The sequence below is a fragment of the Hippoglossus hippoglossus genome, chromosome 9, assembly GCF_009819705.1.
Source record: "Hippoglossus hippoglossus isolate fHipHip1 chromosome 9, fHipHip1.pri, whole genome shotgun sequence".
NCBI lineage: Eukaryota > Metazoa > Chordata > Actinopteri > Pleuronectiformes > Pleuronectidae > Hippoglossus > Hippoglossus hippoglossus.
This window is the reverse complement of record NC_047159.1, coordinates 12,742,760-12,760,820: the sequence shown is the minus strand read 5'-3', so window position 1 is coordinate 12,760,820 and position 18,061 is coordinate 12,742,760. Positions and strand designations below refer to the sequence as shown.

General features: G+C 40.5%; 2 protein-coding genes across 7 annotated transcripts in view; both read right to left on the bottom strand.

Moving 5' to 3' along the window:
* Positions 1–697: 697 nt before the first annotated feature.
* mlxip (MLX interacting protein) lies at positions 698–14,634 on the bottom strand. Of its 5 annotated transcripts, XM_034596530.1 has the most exons (19): positions 14,038–14,582; positions 11,012–11,118; positions 10,220–10,305; positions 9,947–10,036; positions 9,807–9,848; positions 8,859–9,099; positions 8,601–8,690; positions 8,334–8,428; positions 6,854–6,933; positions 6,342–6,709; positions 5,462–5,565; positions 5,149–5,260; positions 4,951–5,063; positions 4,584–4,691; positions 4,294–4,421; positions 4,084–4,207; positions 3,853–3,982; positions 3,362–3,529; positions 698–3,310 (listed from the first exon to the last, which is right to left on the bottom strand). In XM_034596530.1, the coding sequence occupies exons 1-18, from the start codon at positions 14,346–14,348 to the stop codon at positions 3,423–3,425; spliced, it is 2,436 nt and encodes an 811-aa protein (XP_034452421.1). In that variant the 5' UTR covers positions 14,349–14,582; the 3' UTR covers positions 698–3,310; positions 3,362–3,422. The 5 variants fall into 5 exon arrangements, with proteins under 5 accessions (XP_034452421.1, XP_034452418.1, XP_034452417.1 ...); XM_034596527.1 differs by having other exon boundaries at positions 3,346–3,529; positions 6,342–6,933; positions 14,038–14,634; XM_034596526.1 differs by having other exon boundaries at positions 6,342–6,933.
* A 764-nt stretch (positions 14,635–15,398) lies between these two features.
* Positions 15,399–18,061, bottom strand: part of cfap251 (cilia and flagella associated protein 251) — a 31,900-nt gene continuing 29,237 nt past the window's right edge. For both annotated transcript variants that reach the window (XM_034596525.1, XM_034596524.1), the window contains 7 exons: positions 17,872–17,986; positions 17,439–17,602; positions 17,248–17,338; positions 16,599–16,742; positions 16,276–16,504; positions 15,900–16,106; positions 15,399–15,786 (listed from right to left, as the gene is read on the bottom strand). In XM_034596525.1, the coding sequence (XP_034452416.1) occupies positions 15,659–15,786; positions 15,900–16,106; positions 16,276–16,504; positions 16,599–16,742; positions 17,248–17,338; positions 17,439–17,602; positions 17,872–17,986 (1,078 nt within the window). In that variant the 3' untranslated portion in view covers positions 15,399–15,658. The remainder of the gene's footprint in view (positions 15,787–15,899; positions 16,107–16,275; positions 16,505–16,598; positions 16,743–17,247; positions 17,339–17,438; positions 17,603–17,871; positions 17,987–18,061) is intronic.

Genomic DNA, 18,061 nt, shown 5'->3' with positions numbered 1-18,061 from the left:
TACAGATCATGATGTAGATAAGAGGTTGAGGATAACGTTAACTGCTTCATATACCGGGTGGATTTAGCCATTAAAAGAATTTGTGTTTTATAAGCGAATCATGTTTTTGTGTGTAAAATCTAAAATGGAGCCTACGAAGCACTTTGTTTCTCTCCCCGCCTCCTGGCTGTTACTCGCTGCTGGGAACTAGTCATAAAGTCTGTGTCATGCCGGCTGCACCAACATCTCCTGCCTCTCTGTGAAGGAGATCATGGAGCAGCCGCTCACCTCCCACCACCTTCCCCATTTTTTGCTGCTACATGTTAATGATCCATCACCTCAGCTGCCGTTGGGTAGCCAGTAGCCGGCCTACTCACCTCTGAGTATAGCACATTGACATGTTATACAAATACAGGTCTATACATACACACATACATACATACAGGTATGTGTCTGCTGCAGCTTCCAGACCAGTTGAGCATAGCAACCCTTTGATTTCACAGTGTGTTGTTACTCTAAATAAATAAATACAACTGTATCCCAAAACATCCGAAAAGGAGAAAATCCACACACCTACAGCACTAAACTCATTTGTCAGGGATGTTTGGAGACACAATCCATTTTGAACATATCATGTGATGTATCAGCAAGACCATAGTAGATATAATAATAAAATATACATAGAAAAATTATGTAGAAAATACAATGGCAACATGCAGATTTTCTCATGTTCTAATGTTTTGTTAATTCAGCAGGCATCAAACGATTTTTCTACTGGATGTGCTTTTTATTCCAATTATATAATGTTAATAGCCATAAAGTTGGTAAAAAACACATTTTTGTTGTGGAGGACACCTCAGGTTTCTTATCCACTTATCTGATCATCAGGACTATACACAAAGTGGTATTTATACGAAATTAAGAAATACGGAGTCAAAGTTGTCATTTGTTGTTGCTTTTATTGTGACTCAGATTTATTTGAGGCATCTAAAAAAAAAAATTTGGAACTATGGGGGGGGTGGGGGACACGACACATAATATGCAGGATAAGAAAATAATTTTACGTCTTAAAACACTATACTAAATTTGGAAAGAACTAATCTGCAGTGATACACACTCTGTAAATCACCTGTTACAAAAACCACCAGAGAGAAACAGCAAACAAACGTTGCAAATCCAACCTGGTACGACAAACATCATTGAATGATTTGAAAAGAAGAAAAAAAAAAGAATCACAAGACAAATGTCAAGCTGCAGTGGAACATGTTTGAAAAACAATCACAAAAAAGTCAAAAAACAAATATTTTAATTTTCAAACATGACAAGCATAGCTGCATTCAGAGGTGCATTGTGTTTTCTTACAGTAGTAATAAATAATTGTTGGTGAATATAACCTTTTATGATTTGATGGACTGTTTGCAATTGTGACGACTGCCTCCTCGGTGTGACTGTAAACCGAGCCGCCTGTACAACGGCTGCTAAATTATTTTTATGTTCTTGAGAAGGAAAACCTGATCATAAGACGCCTGGAATCCGCAATAAAAGACAGAACAAAATAAAAGCTGCACATTCGTCTGATAAAAGTGGCGCCTTCTGCTATGGTGAAGCTCGAGTGAAAACTAAGTTGTTCTGCGGAAAAAGAAAAGGAAAAGTCAGAAAGTCTATGTCTGCCTTGAGGAGCGCTGAGGAGATCACAGGGAAAAGGCACTTTGACCTAAAGGCTGGTGAATGTCACACACGCTGACTCAATCTGCACCGTGTCTGATTCTTAACAGAGCAAAGTGCTCTGTCAAACATGATGTCAGCAATGCGACAAATAAGAAGGTAAACAATGCTTTGATATGGCTTTTGTTTTTCAAGTGTGCTGTATCTTTTCCTGGTCTTTTTTCTCCTGTTACCGCTATAAACACAGACATTAGAAATGAGTGTAGCTATACACACCAAAAAAATGTAATGTGATATGTACCCTGACGGAAAAAAACGTCTTCCTGCCGAGAAAGAAACAGATTCGATTTGTTGATAGCTGAACGGGAAAATGAATACGCTCACCAGCGAAGCCCTGAGTGACCGACAAAGGAAAGAAAAGACAGCTACTGTGCGTTCAGATAGGATCTTGTAACACTAAACATTCGAATAGTCTATTTATAGCCTGTACTGCTATTTCACGTATGCTCCCTATGAGGGCTATAAGTAATATTGCTCCATTATGCTGTGACCTGCCCAGTAGAAACGCCGTGTTTTCAAAGTGACTGCTTTGTCTCACTCGAAATGGGCAGAGCAAGCAAAGTATGAAGGAGGAAGTTCAGCATGGACGGAAAAACCACCAGACATCCACGACTGTTAACTGGCAACACAACATTCACCTGAGAAAATCATCTCATCTCTCTTGGTATTGATTAGGTAAAGAGAAGCCCACGAGTAATCCGCTTGGTGATGTTTCAGGCAATCCCCTACATTCTGGTGTGGAGTCTCCAAAAAAAACTATAATACAAACTGTTCCTATTGTCTATACCCAAGAGCGAGGCCTTCAGTTTAAGAGCAGGACGTATTGATTTCAGGTTCAGATTTTATTACGCTGTTACTCAAAACCCTGCACACCGCTTGCATTGCTCCTGCTTGGATTTGCTCTGCTTGTGCTCAAACTGTGCGGTTGCACTCAGATTTCATGTGCGTCAGCTTCAGCTCTTCTCCTCGCACTCATGTTGCTTCAGACGTCTGCTCTCGGATTTCTCCTCTGCACTTGGATTTTTTCGTGTGTCGAATGTGTGTCTGTGAAATTCCCCATCTAATAGAATGCCACGTGCAGTGTTGACATATGGAATTGTCCATCCCTCGTTGTGAGTGTGTTACCATCAGTGCATTACAAAATTTGTACGTGAAATCAGTACGTCCTGCTCTCAAAGTGAAAGACCACGCTCTTGAATAAATATAGGAATACATCCCATATCATATCTACATACTTTCTATACATCTGAGAAAGAGCAAGAAATGAATCACTCAATATTTCCCTTTTTAATACAATGCTTTGTCTGCAAATAGTAAAAGAATTCAAATTTTAAAATATACTATTGTTCAAAAAGCAAAACCACAAGTACCATCTTTCGTTAGAGTATTTAGAAGCTCTTCACCTGAAGTAGGTGAAAGAAGTTGTAATTAAAGCCACAGTTTTTATGAAAGTGATGTTGAAAGCACGGCTCCTGTGTGAGTGATTCCCAAGAATCAATGTACAACAGAACAAATGCAGAAACCAATCCCAGGAGCCGGGAAAAGTAATTCAGACCTGGCCCGCTTTTATCACGGGAAGTCGTGGATCTGCGGAAGACGTGGTGACCTCGCTGCTGAGCGGCTTTAAGGCAGAGTAGTGACGGGCCACTTCGGTGACTGCTGTTGAAACAGTTCAGGTGGAGTTTAGGTCACCTCACCTCACCTCCTCTGAGAGAAAGCTACACATCTCTTTCTGTAACCGCCTGCATGGCTTTTTCAGGCAACAGGGACGGATCACTGAGGATGGACGTAGTTTTGCTCAGATGGCGAAGGGTATTCAGCACCACTGAAAGACAACAAATCACAATTTAATCCTTGTTCCCTGCCTGTAAAACACAGCATTTTCCAAGCTAACTGTCTTGCTATGTATCCTTACAGTGCTACACAATAGTCATGCACTTTATTCAGGCAGCTCAACACTACAACTGGGTGAGAGGTTGAAGTCTAATGTGGCACATGAGCAATGGTAGATATTTAAAAACAGGCTCTGAATCAAAGCTTGAAATAAAACCAGTTGGAAAAAAACCCCAGCTGTTCTGTTCTCTGTTCTATTTATAATCTCCAACTTTTTCAGTGCATGTTTAAAAGCTGCTATAGTCTTTTACTTACTAGGTCTGAGAGCCGGAAGCAAACAGTGACGATCCAGCCATTGCATTGTGGTCTGATACAGCTCTGCTCTGCTTGCAGTTGACACCATCTCATTGAATGACTCAAAGAGAGGCTTGATAATGATGCTGAACTGAAATCATCGACAGTCAAGGATCAATTATACTAAAGATTGAGACAAATGCAATGTTATTAAGAAGCAGCCGTTGTCAGAGCTCTTTCACAGAAGGATACGATCCAGAACTTCCAGTTCTGAAGAGTGCGGCTCTTCACATATTCATTGAACTTTTCCTGCATGTGGCTCAGTTGATGCCGCTTGACTGGCACCCCTGTTTCAGGCAGCTGCTTCTGACAAAGGCTGTGGTAAAGCAGTGACAAGAGACATATGTAAAACAGCTGTGTGTTGTGTATATCATTAAAAGAGTGAGATGTTTTTTAACGTACCTAATGGACGTGTCAAGCTCCTCTATCTCCTCTCGTAGTCTCCTGACTTCTTCCTGCAGCTGCTGTCTCTCCTGCTGGAGCTTCCCAACATGTTCCACCGTCTTCTGCAATGTGACTGCATTACTGATCTAAAGACAAAGAGTTAATACATATGGTAGGAAGTCAGATGATGAAACAAATATTTTCCCCGATACTTTAAGCAAATCCTGTGCATAAACATGGCCCAAAATGGGGATTTGCTGAATCTATTATGGATATTTTTATGAAGAGCACAAAGTACACAGACTTACATATGATTGCATCTTCAGAGTGGGAACCAGGCTGCAGAGTGTTTTAAAGCCAATGTTAATGTTTGATCGTCTCTTTTGCTCAGCAGATATGTGTGTTGTCCTCCGGCTCTGTAACACAACAGCAGTGGTAATATTACACAAACACTTACCTAGAGTAGAGTAGAGTATGGTCGGTTGTTGGGTAGCGAAGGGTGATGTATTGTAGGGTAGGGTGGGATGATGTGTTAGGGTAGGTTAGGGTGAATTGTTTGTATTTAGAATATGAGGCCTTAACATATAAAGTAATTTATAACATTCAAGTAATAATATGCTCACAAAAATATTGCCTTACCATTAGCAAACTGTTCAAATAAAGAAACACACAAACCTGATTTTGTTCGTTCTTAACCAGCCCTGTTCTGCTGGTGATAAGTGACTGGGGACTGGGAACTTGATCCAACACGCATGATGTCCCTTGACCTGGTCCTGGCTGACTGTGAACTGAAAAGAAAAAACGAAAAACACTTTTTTACGATGTGGTGGGTTCGTCGTCACGATTTACTTTCGGGGTAGAGTGAACTCTCACCAGCACTAGAGGAGGCTTCCTGATTTTTGGAGGTGGAAGAACAAGACTTTTGTTTGGGAACAATCGGTTGGGGAGACTTCTGCATCTGAGACACAACGTGAAATCCAGGAGGCTGAGATACACGGAAAGAACAAACAAGACAATAAATAAGACAAAGAACTGCTACAATAAAATATGACCTTTCTTCACTTTGTAACTGACCATCTCGGTTCTGTACTGGTTACTTTTAAGTATGGAATTTTAAGACCTACTGTGGTGTAAGAATAAAATGAAACAGTGAGAATGAAACTGATGGAGCAGAGAAAAGACGTACCCCTCCTAGATGAGAAGAAGCGATGACTACTCCAGTATTAGGGACCACATCTGCTTTCAGGCTTGGTGTGACAATTACAGCATTGGCATGACCTGAGTAAGGGGCTGAGGATGAACATTGACAGTACAACGCTACAGTGTTAGTTTTGTGTGCAGACATATAGGAACATCCACATATGAGCTATCGTTTTTGAGATTACGACCCCTGGGGTGTCAACTATAGATCGCAATAACTACACTGTTTGCTAAAGAGTTTATTTTCTCACTTTATACTAATACTGGTATAGTTCAATTTAAAATCAACCGGCAGATGTTTTATTTTGTGCTTGTCATAGCCTGTAGATAAAGCTGGATGACACATCTCCACTTCCTCCCACTATCCTGAAATGAAGCAGTAGTAATCAGGGATGGAGCTTGACCAATTGTGAGTCAGTCTCAGCTGTCAATCATGACATTTGACCATGTTTTTTACTGGAAAAATTAACATAGATTACTGTGTGAACTACCTGAAATGACAGGAAGCATCTATGAGAAAAATGTGTTTGACGTGTATTCTGACTTTGTAATTTGGTCCATGTCCCATCCACTAACATGGGGTTAATGACCTATGCTGCAGCCAGCCACCAGGGGGCGATCAAGATGCTTTGGCTTCACTTTTGAGGAGCTGTCATGTTGTCCATCTGTATCTACACTGACTCAGATATGCGTGGACTTCACTGTAAATCAATATAAGATATACAATATAACGAAAGGCTTCAGCTCTATGTTGTGTGAATTAAGTTAAAGTGACACAGCTCTGAAGCCAGAACAAAAATGTTAAAACGCACAAGTTCTCCAAACAATAAATCAACATGTTGATCTCGAGATCAGAAAAAGCAGACCTGTGAAGACGAGGTGGGGAGGGGGGAGGGTGTTGGCCGGAGCAATCCTTTGCACAGGGCGGACTTTGTTGGCACTGGATGACTGAAAGGGGCGAGGCAGGGCAAAAGTCTGAGGGTGCTGACCAGGAGTGGCAGGCAATGGAGCCAACGGCTGGAGCTGGGACGGAGGAGGTGGAGGTTGTGTGGATATGGAGCCATACTCTGAGCCGTGGCTGATGGTGGAGGCTCCGTCGCTGGGCGTGACAACAGAGGAGGCTATGTGTGTGATCACAGAGGGTGACACAGCCTCATCCAGCACAGAGGTGTTGTCCAAGTGTGAGGGGACCATGGGCTGCTCTGAGGCCATGCCCTGACCTGGTAGGCACTGTGACAGAGGATCATGGGATAATTGCTGAGAGACGGAAGAAACTACTGCTTGATCGCTGGGCTCCACCTGCCCAGGAAACAGGGGCATGTAGTTTTGAACGTAGGTAGCATCACCGCCACAACCACCTGGTCGACTGCTTTGACTAACCATGGGAGAGGGGAGGGGCAGGGGGCCAGGAGGGGAGATGTTGTTGGTTGCGAGCTGCATGGAGGACATTAACTGGGCCTGGTAAGGGACAAAAAAGTAAAAGGGAACAAACAATCATCAATATAATACTGAAGAGAGAAAGTTCTGTGTAAACTCATGTCGGGTTTTCTCTTTTGTGTTGATGAGAACATGACAGTTAAAGGTCTCAGATTCTACACATTCTAAACCTTTTATATGGTTTATTTCCTTGTCAGTATTAGAAGTATATTCATTATTCAACCAAATATTAATTAATAACTGACTTTTATGGCTGTACAATGACACTGTAGCTTAACATTTACATCTGCAACCTATTTTAGTAAATACTAGTTTTTCCTGATGAGACGAGCAGTGTAGAGAGTAGATTGGCAGAATTGTGGACGAATCTTGGGGTTGAACTAGCCTTTATATTTTAGATGTGTCTTTCTATGCACACACTTCAGGCAGAGCCTTCACACTGTTTGTTTAACAAATGAAATCTACAGGATACTGGATACTCACAGCAACAAAAAAACCACCTTCCAGTGATCTTTTAATCCACCTCCTGTCATCCCACTAAACAAATAAAGTTGTATGTACGAGCTGTTACTATTCCAGCACAACTTACACAAAGGTTTACTACTAAAGGCTCACTTCTTTGTTGTATTTATCATATTTATTGTGTTTACCTGTTTTAATTGTTTGACATGTGTCTTTGTTTTTTTAAACAATGTGCTCTGCTTTGTAGCCAAAGACTCATTTCGAAAAACCAATATAGATTTCTATTTAGGGTGGAAAAAAAGTTGGTATAGTGGTGGCATTCAGATAATTTATAATAAAGAAGCATAAATAAACTACTTCAAATGTACAGCACTTAAAGAGTAAATGTACTCAGTTACTTTCTTCCACTGAGAATTACGAGATAAATCATTACTATAAGTTCCTGTACTGGATTCCAGTGAACTGGAATAGATTTTTTTGATCATTCTATTAGGTAAAATGTGTCAATTAACAAGAGCGTTACTTCATCAACATCCTGTCAAAATAGGCGTTTGGGATGATAAACAAATAAATAGAGAGTTACTTCTACAAGGATGTATGCTCAAGCTGAAAAGAACAGAAACTCTGATATTATAATCAATGACTAATTATGTGTTCTGGGAGAACAGAATGACAGAGAAGCAAAATGATTGAGGCAGATTTTGTGTACATGTTAAATTATAAAGAGATCTAAATTTGATGTTAAGCAGATTGAGCAGTAAGTCATGTATGAAAAGTGATCCGTCACAAGTTTAGTAATATTTTAGTTTCTGTAACTACATTAAGACAGAAAGACGGCAGAAGATGTGGTGAAAATCTTCATAAATTGACCAAAACAACCAAGAAGAATAACACAGTCCTTGCACAAACGCTCATCATGGTGGTGTGTGTTAGGGACTGTCCCATGGGTCGGTGTTTACCTGTGACTGAGAACTGCTGCTGGATAGAGGGGTAACAGATGATGCAGTGAGGGAAACAGAGGGGAAGACGGGCTGACGGAGGCTGTGAAATAAGTCTGGAACAAGAGTCTCTATGTTAGCTAGAGGTTAGTAAAATCACACTACTGTTTTTGTTAGACTAAGCTGCAGCAAAGTTACTAGAACATGTGCGCTTGATTCCTGCACAATGTGCACCATTAGTGTGTGTGCAGTACTGCTGCAGCTAAGGTTGGTGCTGTACTTCTCTACCTTGCAGTGGATCGAATGAGTCCATGAAGTCTAGGTTGGGCTGTAAGGGGATCAGTCCCGGTTGGATCATGTCTGCGTTCCCTGCATGGGCTGTGAAAGTAAAAGAGACAGAGGTAGGGAGAGAAGGGAGATGACATATGCGATATATGTGTTTTGACAGACATATAACATATTGCTGGAATCCAGCCCCAAGCAGGGTTAATAATGAAAATCAAATCTGGACGTGATTTCAGATATGGACAGCTTATGTGTTCTCACCGATCTCCCTTGGATTGGGCCAGGCTAGGGGCTGGTGCGAGGCCAATGTAGAGAACAACGTGTCCGAAAACTCAGACATCAGAACATCCATATCAAAGAGGGTGTCCATCTCCATGGGCGCAGGTGTGTCCATGTGCTTACGAGGCACGCGGCGTGCAAAGGCCTCTTCATCCTGATAAAAGGAGACACGGAGCATGTCTGGAGAGACTTCCCCAAACAGCGATAACTGCTCCTCTGGCCCCTTGGAGTGATCAAGTTGCAACCAACAAGCCAGGCAATTACACACACACACACACACACACACAAACGCACACACAAACGCACACACAATCACACACACAATCACACACACAATTTGTTAGCAAGTCACAAGGTAATTAGACAATTAGAACATTAGGTGTAAGCAGTCAAAAGTGAATCAAGTACTAGGGCTACTTGCATTAAGATGTGGAATGTGGAGCATCTTGTTAAGTTATACTTTGTTAAGTTATACGCACAGCAGCACCATGTGATCGTGAGTATTAACGTTTGAAAAGATTATGCAAGAAACTTTGTCTTTTCAAAAGAAAGAACCACAGTCTTGGAGGAAGTTGCCTCTTTTGTTCGAAGGAAATGCTTGATAGTGCTCGACTGCTGGTACATCTGCTTACTGTTCAAACGTTGTTTCTTTTTCTCCAAATATAAATATTGCTCGTACTTGAGTCTCTTCATATTATGACTTTTTTCTCAATTAGAATTTTATTCTCCTATAATTACAACTATATTCTCAAAATCTCAGTCGAACAAAAGTACTTTGATTAAAAAGCACATCAATACTTTGAAGGTGACTGTGTTAGCATGGGTTATTTCCATTAGTATCAACATCCGGTTAAACATAAGCTGATCGTAATGCTTGTGATTATTTATAGCAGCACTTTTATGGGTTGCGCATGATGCAGTTTTGCTTACCTTGAGCAAGCTTGAGAGGTCATCATCCTTGTGCTTCTGCAACTATGAACAAAATTAACAAACCATTAAATAAACAGAACATATTCACAAAAAAACTAAAATACTACAATACATCAATAAAAAAACAAACAGAATAATACCCTTTTCTTGAAGTATGTCCTCCACTTGTGATACTCTCTTATCACAATTTCAATTCTTCTTTTCCAACACTTCCCTTCTGTGGCATTGGCCTGCAGAAGAAAGAGAGAGATGGGAACTAAACCAAAGTCCCTAACAAACACAGCATAAAGAAAAGGAAGTGACAAGTGAAACATAAAGCTAAAGTACAAGCAGTGGTTTGAGAGACTAAACATATGACAATCCGCAGGATGATTTGGGATCTTTTTCATCCACTGCATAGTTTCTGTCTTTACCTCTGCAGGACGATGGACATCCAGTTCCATACTTCCATCCAGGGGAGTCACAAAGTGACAAACAGGATTATCCCTCTTCTCCACATCTAGAGTAGAACAAAAGAGTCATTCACAGCTGAGAAATGCACTGTTCCTAAATTTTTATCCTGGTGACAAAGCTGGAATGTCTTTGCTGACATGCGGAACAGCAGGTCATCGGGTCATGAAAAACTTGACCTAGTTTGTGTTTATTTTTATGACAGGAATGAGAGTTGCTGAGAGTCACTTTCACATAACTGCTCGTGGCATGTAAACAAACCAGTACTACTGCAGCGAGTTTGAAACACTGTGTGGATACTTTCAGAAATTATATACTTTCAGAAATTATAAAGGTGACACATCGGGATCCGACGAGTGGGGCCTGGTTCGCACAAAAACTATGAAATGATATTTGGGTTCGGTCATGTTGGCTGGCCTATGTACTGTTTTTTTTTTTAGCTGCACGGCCCTGTAATCAGGAAAAACACTGGGCTCTGGTTGGGTTCAAACACACACTTTACTGTGACCTGAGAGGACATTTAATGCTTTGTGGCATCTGTCGTCATTGGCTGAAATGTAGACGTATGATTCTAAAAAACTACATCAGATTTATGACCCTCTCCCCTTCAGACAACAGATACTTGGGCTCTGTTCCTGATGTCTTCATGCATGCTGCAGTTTGATGGAAAGTCGAGTACTCAATTCAAGTCACTTTAATCGAAATACTAATCAAGACATGTGCACAATAAATGAAAGATACAGTATGGAACTTACACTGCATATACCAGGCTCTCCATATGGCGTTGTTGAGGCGGATCTTGTCTCTCCACAGCAGCTTTAGACCTTTGAAGTTCTTCCACTTGGGAGAAACCAACTTACCACTGAAAAGGCAAGATGAATAACAATGAAAATTACTTGGAGAGACGGGACATTTTGTGTAACAAAGGTGATAGTTTAACCCAAAGAAACATATCAGCAGTGTTTCAACAAGTAAACAATCAAAAACCCTCAAAGATAACAGGTCTCTCTTATCAGAGGAACAGCCCCTTTATTGATAGCATAGCTTGTACAGGATACAGACATAAATTTCTATCATGATATCTATATTTAGTGACTTATCACCTGCAGAAAGAAGTGTCAGAATCTTAACTAATGTCACCTTACAGACATGATTTGGGCATTAATACTGATGCTTGACCATGGCCCAAAGCCTGGATATTAAAATTTCACAGAGAGAAAAGTTTGTATAAATACAGTTAAATGATGTCTAACACCATGAATATGGAGACGATAAGTTCAAATAAATTAACAGAGAAGGATCCTCATTCCTCACACACGTGTGCCATGCAACTAAAATGTAAAACAACAGGACGTTGGAGGAAGTCATCAGCATGCACTCGAATGGCCAAAGGATGTGCAATTTATGATATCAGCACTCAGACATTCCTGGACAGTCAGTTCAATGACAGCAAATAAACAGTTCTGTTTTAGCAGGAGGGTCAACAGGAAATAATAAACAGCTGAGTTTGTATTAATGCTGCTGCCCTACAACAATAATAAGAACCGACTCTGAAAAGGTCAAATGACATGGATAAAGTCCATGTTTGTCACAACTCAAAGGCTCATGGCTTCCCTCTGTCCATCCTTCCTGTTCTGTCTTTCTCACAGTCTGTCCTTCCTGCCTTGGCTTTTCCATTTGTTCTTGTCATGATTCATTGTGTGCTTATTTCTGTAAAAGTACAGCGTGTGAGCAGATAAACCTGTTCCAATAAGTAGCTACGTGAGGAGAGAAGAGTCAGTGTTGTAAAGGAAAACTTTGCAGACGCACCGATGTTCCTGTGAGTGAAGTCTCTCTGGTGTTTAAAAATACCAGCCACTTCTTTCAGTATAAGTGACAACAGCAGTAACAGTAGTGGTGCTTTCCTGGTCTATAAAAAGTCTTTACGACCAGTCCAAGTTTGTGCCATTTGCTAAGTCATAGGGAATCCTCTGAACAACAGGCTCTGCATCAACACTTCAGCAACACTACGGCTGTAAACAGAGAACCATGGGTAATATGCACCTCATATTTCTGTTACAACCTACCTCTTCATATCTGTGTTTAGCATCTGCACATCAACTGCATTGAACCCAAATTTATTTGCAAATAGTTTATATCTTAACAATGTTACTGCTTTACCTTAATAAACAATGCAGAAAATATGTGCATTTAGGTTATATTTTAAGTTTTAAATGTTTATTTGGTTGTATTTGTGTTTTCTATGTATTCATAGTTATTTGTAATAAAGTTTGTGGTTAAACTGTTAAATATCAAGCCTCAATTTTATTTCTCTTGTCATAAGGGTTTGATAACGACATCATTACCAATCAAATACAAATTCTTAACATTTGCTGTGCAGCCTTTCAATGAAGTGCTCATTCTCTGAGTTTAACATAGTTATAGACTAAATATTATTACGTAGTTTGAGTAAAAGATTTTGAAGACATTCCTTTGAGTGCTAGAAAGTCTTTTATCTAGACTAAATGACAATAACAAAATTAAATTGACTGATTTAAATTGATCTTTATCTGTAACTATATCCATGTGACACATTTCCAGAGGAGACGGTAATTTGATATATTTGTGCAGGTGACCAGTCTCGGAAATAAAAAGAGTAAGTTTGGGATGTCCAGTGACAATCCTCTCTCACACACTCTAAAATTGAATTTGGACTCATGACCAAAATTCTCTAAATAGCTGGTTACACAGTGATGGAGAGATATCACTACACACGTCTGTTCACCTTCACAAGCTCAACAACAACAACCTCTGTTTCAATGTCACTTAACAAGTCTGGAGTTGTGCCTGCCGGCGATAACCGAGCACCGTTGTGAAACAAGACTATTTCCCCTGTCCTGAGAGAAAGAATGGTGTTGGATCTGTCTGATGAGATCACACACGGCCCACAGCAGCTTCTGCAAGGCACATGGGAACTCTCTTGGCGGCTTATTGTATCTCAAAGCTGCAGAAAGATTATACATTGATCCCAGTTCCTTGTTTAAATCATTCCAACCTAAGTTAGTACAAAGATCTGTATTTCAAGTGCATGTGTGAGCCGAGTCCACCAGGCCAAGTCCCACACTAAATGACTTGAGTGATGAATTGAATCTTTCCATTCTATTCAACTTTTGTTCCACTACATTTCAGAGGAAAACTTTATTACTGTACATGTATTTAAACTATTTATCATAGTTTACACGACTACTTATTTTGGGAATACAAATTGACACTCAAAATAAATGATCCGCTTATGAAACATGATGCATAATCCCGTGGTTTCCAAGGTTTTTAGTATGTGTACTCTGCATTGCACAATGAACAAGCGATGTATCAATATTTATCGGACCTGTGTTATCAAATGATATTGAAATAGTTATTGATATTATTTTATTGCCCAGCCCTATATTTTCGCCTTAAATCAGATGAGATTTTTAACTTCCCACGTAGAGATAAAACTATATCCTACCTGAAATTCAACAATATATTGCTTTATCTCAATGGTGAAATAATAAGCATAATAATCCTTTTCCTCTACTTCAGTGACATTTTGAATGCATATGTTTTGCTGTTGATGTGTTTTTGTCCCCACAGTGTGGTGATGGTATTAATATTGCTAATGCAATAATGTCTGAGTACTTCTCTCGAAACTGCAGTATTTTAACCAGGCAGGAAGTTAGAGGAAGAGACGACTCGTGACTGTAATGTCCCATGTCTGGACCCAGAGGAGAGAGAGTCGGTGTTCCTGTGTGTAGTGAGTCACCTGTAGGCCAGGGTCATGCACTCGAACAGCTTGGTGAGAGACGCGTCTATGGAGAAGTGCGACGTGCTCGCCTTCCCGAAGTGATACGTCTGACAGGTCTGTTTGTTGACCGTGTCGAAGTCGTAGCCTTTCTTCGGCGGGTGTTCGATGTGGGGCGACGACACCATGAAGTGTCCGCTGTGGATGATCTGGGTCTCCAGTCCGTCCGTCCTCCGCAGCCCTGGGTGGGTCTCCTCCAGGTCCGAGTCGTCGTCCTGCCCCTGCTTCGCCGGCGGGCGACGGTATTTCTGCCGCGGAGACACAGTGGCCATGTCGGCAACTCTCCAGACAAATAGCTAACGTTAGCCAGCGAGCTAGGACAATGCAACTATTCCGTTCATGAGGTGTGACAACGAGGCGGCGGACTCTTCATTCAAGGTCCGTCAACTTCCGGCCGTGTCGTGGAGTCCCGGTCCGGTCTCCTCATGCTTAAACTCCTCTGTCAGACATTAGTGCTCCAGCTCACTTGTTGTGCTGCGGAGGGTCTCAGGAACCAGCTGACTGTTCCTGTCCGTCCGGAGCAGGAAGTTCCTGTGCTGAGGCGTCTCTGATTGGTCAGCGTCAGAGCCCCACCCACCAAAAGACTCCAAACAAGCGAGGATCGACATGTCGTCACCGACAAGCTCAATGACCGCAGTGTACAAACTGTGCCCGATGAACTATTCACATCCTTTACTGAAGTACAAGTACTCCATTACAAGTAAACGCCCTGCATTCACATTTTTCACTTGAAGTAGAAAAGTAGCTTATCTGAGTATTAAAGGTTCCGTTTGTAAGATTTTTGTGAAAGGGATCTGTTAGCAGAGATTTAATATAAAATAATCCTAGGGATGTTTTCATTAGTGTGTTTCATGTAAATTGTACAAATTGTTGTTTTCTTTACCCTAGAATGGGCCCTTTATATTTAAATACTTTATATTTACACATGGAGCTGGTCCTCTCTACGCAGGCTGCCATGTGTTTTACAGTAGCCCCCGACTGGACAAACACCTTTTGAGTTTTTATGACAACTGAAGGCTACCACAGGTTCTCTTTCATGTTTGGAAGGGGAGGGTGAGGTGAGGGGTATTCAGCTGCAACATGCAACTTCACCACTAGATGTCACTACATTCTACACACTGAACCTTTAAAAAGTACTCAATGTGCAGTAAAATTTCCCCTGAAATATATGACTGGTATAAATTAAGAGACCAGTCCAGATTAGTCTGGTATTTAAAAGTTGTTTTGTCTCTCTTATTTAAAAAACAATGTTTCAGTGACTTTGCTAAGATGTAATTGATGGTGTTTATTTTTTTGTATGAAGAAATGAAATTGTAATAACCAATGGTGGGAAAAGTGTTCCAATCCTTAACTTAAGCAGTAAAACCAAAAACTCAGTAAGTGTTCACATTCTTACTTTAGTTTAAAATTTTCAGCTATAATATTTCTTACAAAAAACATCTGACTTAGTATTGATATTTTATTCAAAATCAAACACATAAAAATGCCAGAGTATGTATTAGGGCATGTAAGGGAAGGGAACAGTCTGAGGGTCGTCCTCAACACCACTTATTCTGAACGAGCAGATAGTTTGTTGCTTTCATCAGTGTGAAGACGAGGATCTGCCACTCTCCTCTATTGGGGATGAGAAGCCCAGGATGTGACTTGTGAATGTCTCCAATGATATCACTTCTGGAATTGCACACTCCAAAGAATATTCTGAATCGCCACCTGGACACACAGACACACAAACACACACATACACCGTAAAGTGATGATGTTTTTTTGCTGTTATGTGTATTATTAACTTTGGGGTAGTGGGGGACTTTTGTCTTTTTACATACCTTTAGATTTATGAATGTCAGAATGTTCAACTCCTCCTTTTCCTCCTCTTTTTTTTTCTTCTTCTTCTTCTTCTCTTTCTTCTTCTTCTTCTTGTTCTTGTTCTTGTTCTTCATCATCTTCATCTTCATCTTCATCTTCTTCTTCTTCATTGACACCTAAAAGTGTAGTGAAACACTCTGCCACCTCATCCTCTGTCATGTGTTCTCCTGTCAAAGATAGTATCAGAATTATGACTGTGTGGGACTTGAAGAAGAAACATAAGCTTTGTACATAGAAACTGTAACAGAGGATGGCTTCTTTTTTCAGTCTCGTGTCAGTGGCACAGCTGAAAACAGAAAAACAAACCCTGTTCAGAGGGAGGAGCTTGCAGCGTACCTCGAGCCTGCAGAAATTCGAGCAGCTTATGTCTTTGCAGAACGGGCCGTCCTGTACTGTCCTGGTTACCAAGGACATGGAAATCTTGGATGAGCTGATGTCTATCAATACCGAAGGCTGGCCGATGGTTGATATACAGTTTGATAAACTCCTCCAGGTCAATGTCAGTCACATATTTTCCTGTTTCTGCATACTTGCTGAACTTGACCTCATTTTGCAAGTCTTCTATCTGAGGGAAAATAAAACAGCAATCTGCAGGTCTGAGGTGTAAAACTGCATTTATGTGATGTTATTGTTGTCGGATTAATTTACATTGACTTTACCTCTTGCTCTGTAAGGTAATATGTCAATGCTCTCATCAGAGAAGGGACCTCAGACAGGTGGATTTTGGTCGACACTTGACGTTTCTCCATTGAGTCAGTGCCTTGATGACGGACTTGGCAGAAATAGAAAAAGTCCTCGATATCCTACAAATGGAAAAACGTAGAAAACGTAGAATCTGGGATTAAGATAGTATCAGAAGTGACTGTTATACACTCATAACTCGAGGAGAAGTTAAAATCACCTTTTCAGTCAACTACATACTTTTACACTTCCATGACAATCAATAATATAATTCTTCCACCAATCCACCCATCCATACAAATTAAAAGACAATTGCGCATGACAACGTTGAACTTATCATTTCACCATCAAAACAAACTGATTTGAAATAGTTGATGGAAGATTTATACAGGAGGTATTATACACAGGCACCACTGATCTGTCACTGTGTAGAGAAAACGTGCTCCATCAGCACTGGTTACTGATCTGTACAATCTTTTTAACGCTAAGTAAATCAACATGTGAAACAATATAATTCGTAACTTGATGACAATATATATCAGGGAATAGAACACATGCTTCTTATTTCAGGTAATCTGTTCACATATCACTCATCAGTTTAGAGAACAAGGTCAACGTTTGACTCACCCTGTAGAACTTGCCGTCTCTCCCTCCTTCTAAAAGGGTATAAAAAGGTGCCATGTCCTTTCCACCCAATGAGGCCGCTGCTTCCAAAGCACTGCATCACAACAAGAGAGAGGTCCCATTTTTAATGAAACGTGATTACACTGCTCATGCATTTCCTCTGGTTACCGTGGTTGGTATGTTTTAAATCTTACTTTAAGCTTATCTCCCATGATATTACAGTGCAGTCAGATCCGCCTGCAGTGAAGACAAATCGGCCGTCGTAGGAGCAGGCAAAAGCAGACACCCCTGACGAGTGGCAGATCCGAGCATTGGACTTGTAGGGGTTCCCGTCAACAGGCAAAATCTGGAGACCCACCTAGAGAACAGATATCACACTTAGTGATATTATCAGCTGTGTGAATTACCAGGATTTCCAAAACATTATCAAAATGATAAGTATGACATAAACAATGACTTGTCTGTGTTGATAAGATAAAATAAAAGCCTAAGTTTATTATTAAGGAGAAAGCTTGTCTTATTTTAGACTGAGACCCATGTTGATGTTTAAATAACTGGTTTATTGATAATTAATACAAACAGAATAAGGAGAGTGATAAATTATTACTAACAAATTCTAGCACTGACCTTGTCCTCTGTGATGTAAGCCAGGTAATATGAGTTTGTCTCAGATTCGTTCAACTTGGGAAGAACCATTGTTTTCTTAATGGGAGAGTCGTATGTTGGGCCAAGGAGAGTCTGTCTGTTTTTGTAGAACACAACATTTTCCATTAAATGCCAGTGACAACAGTCAGATAAGGAAAATCTTATTGTTACA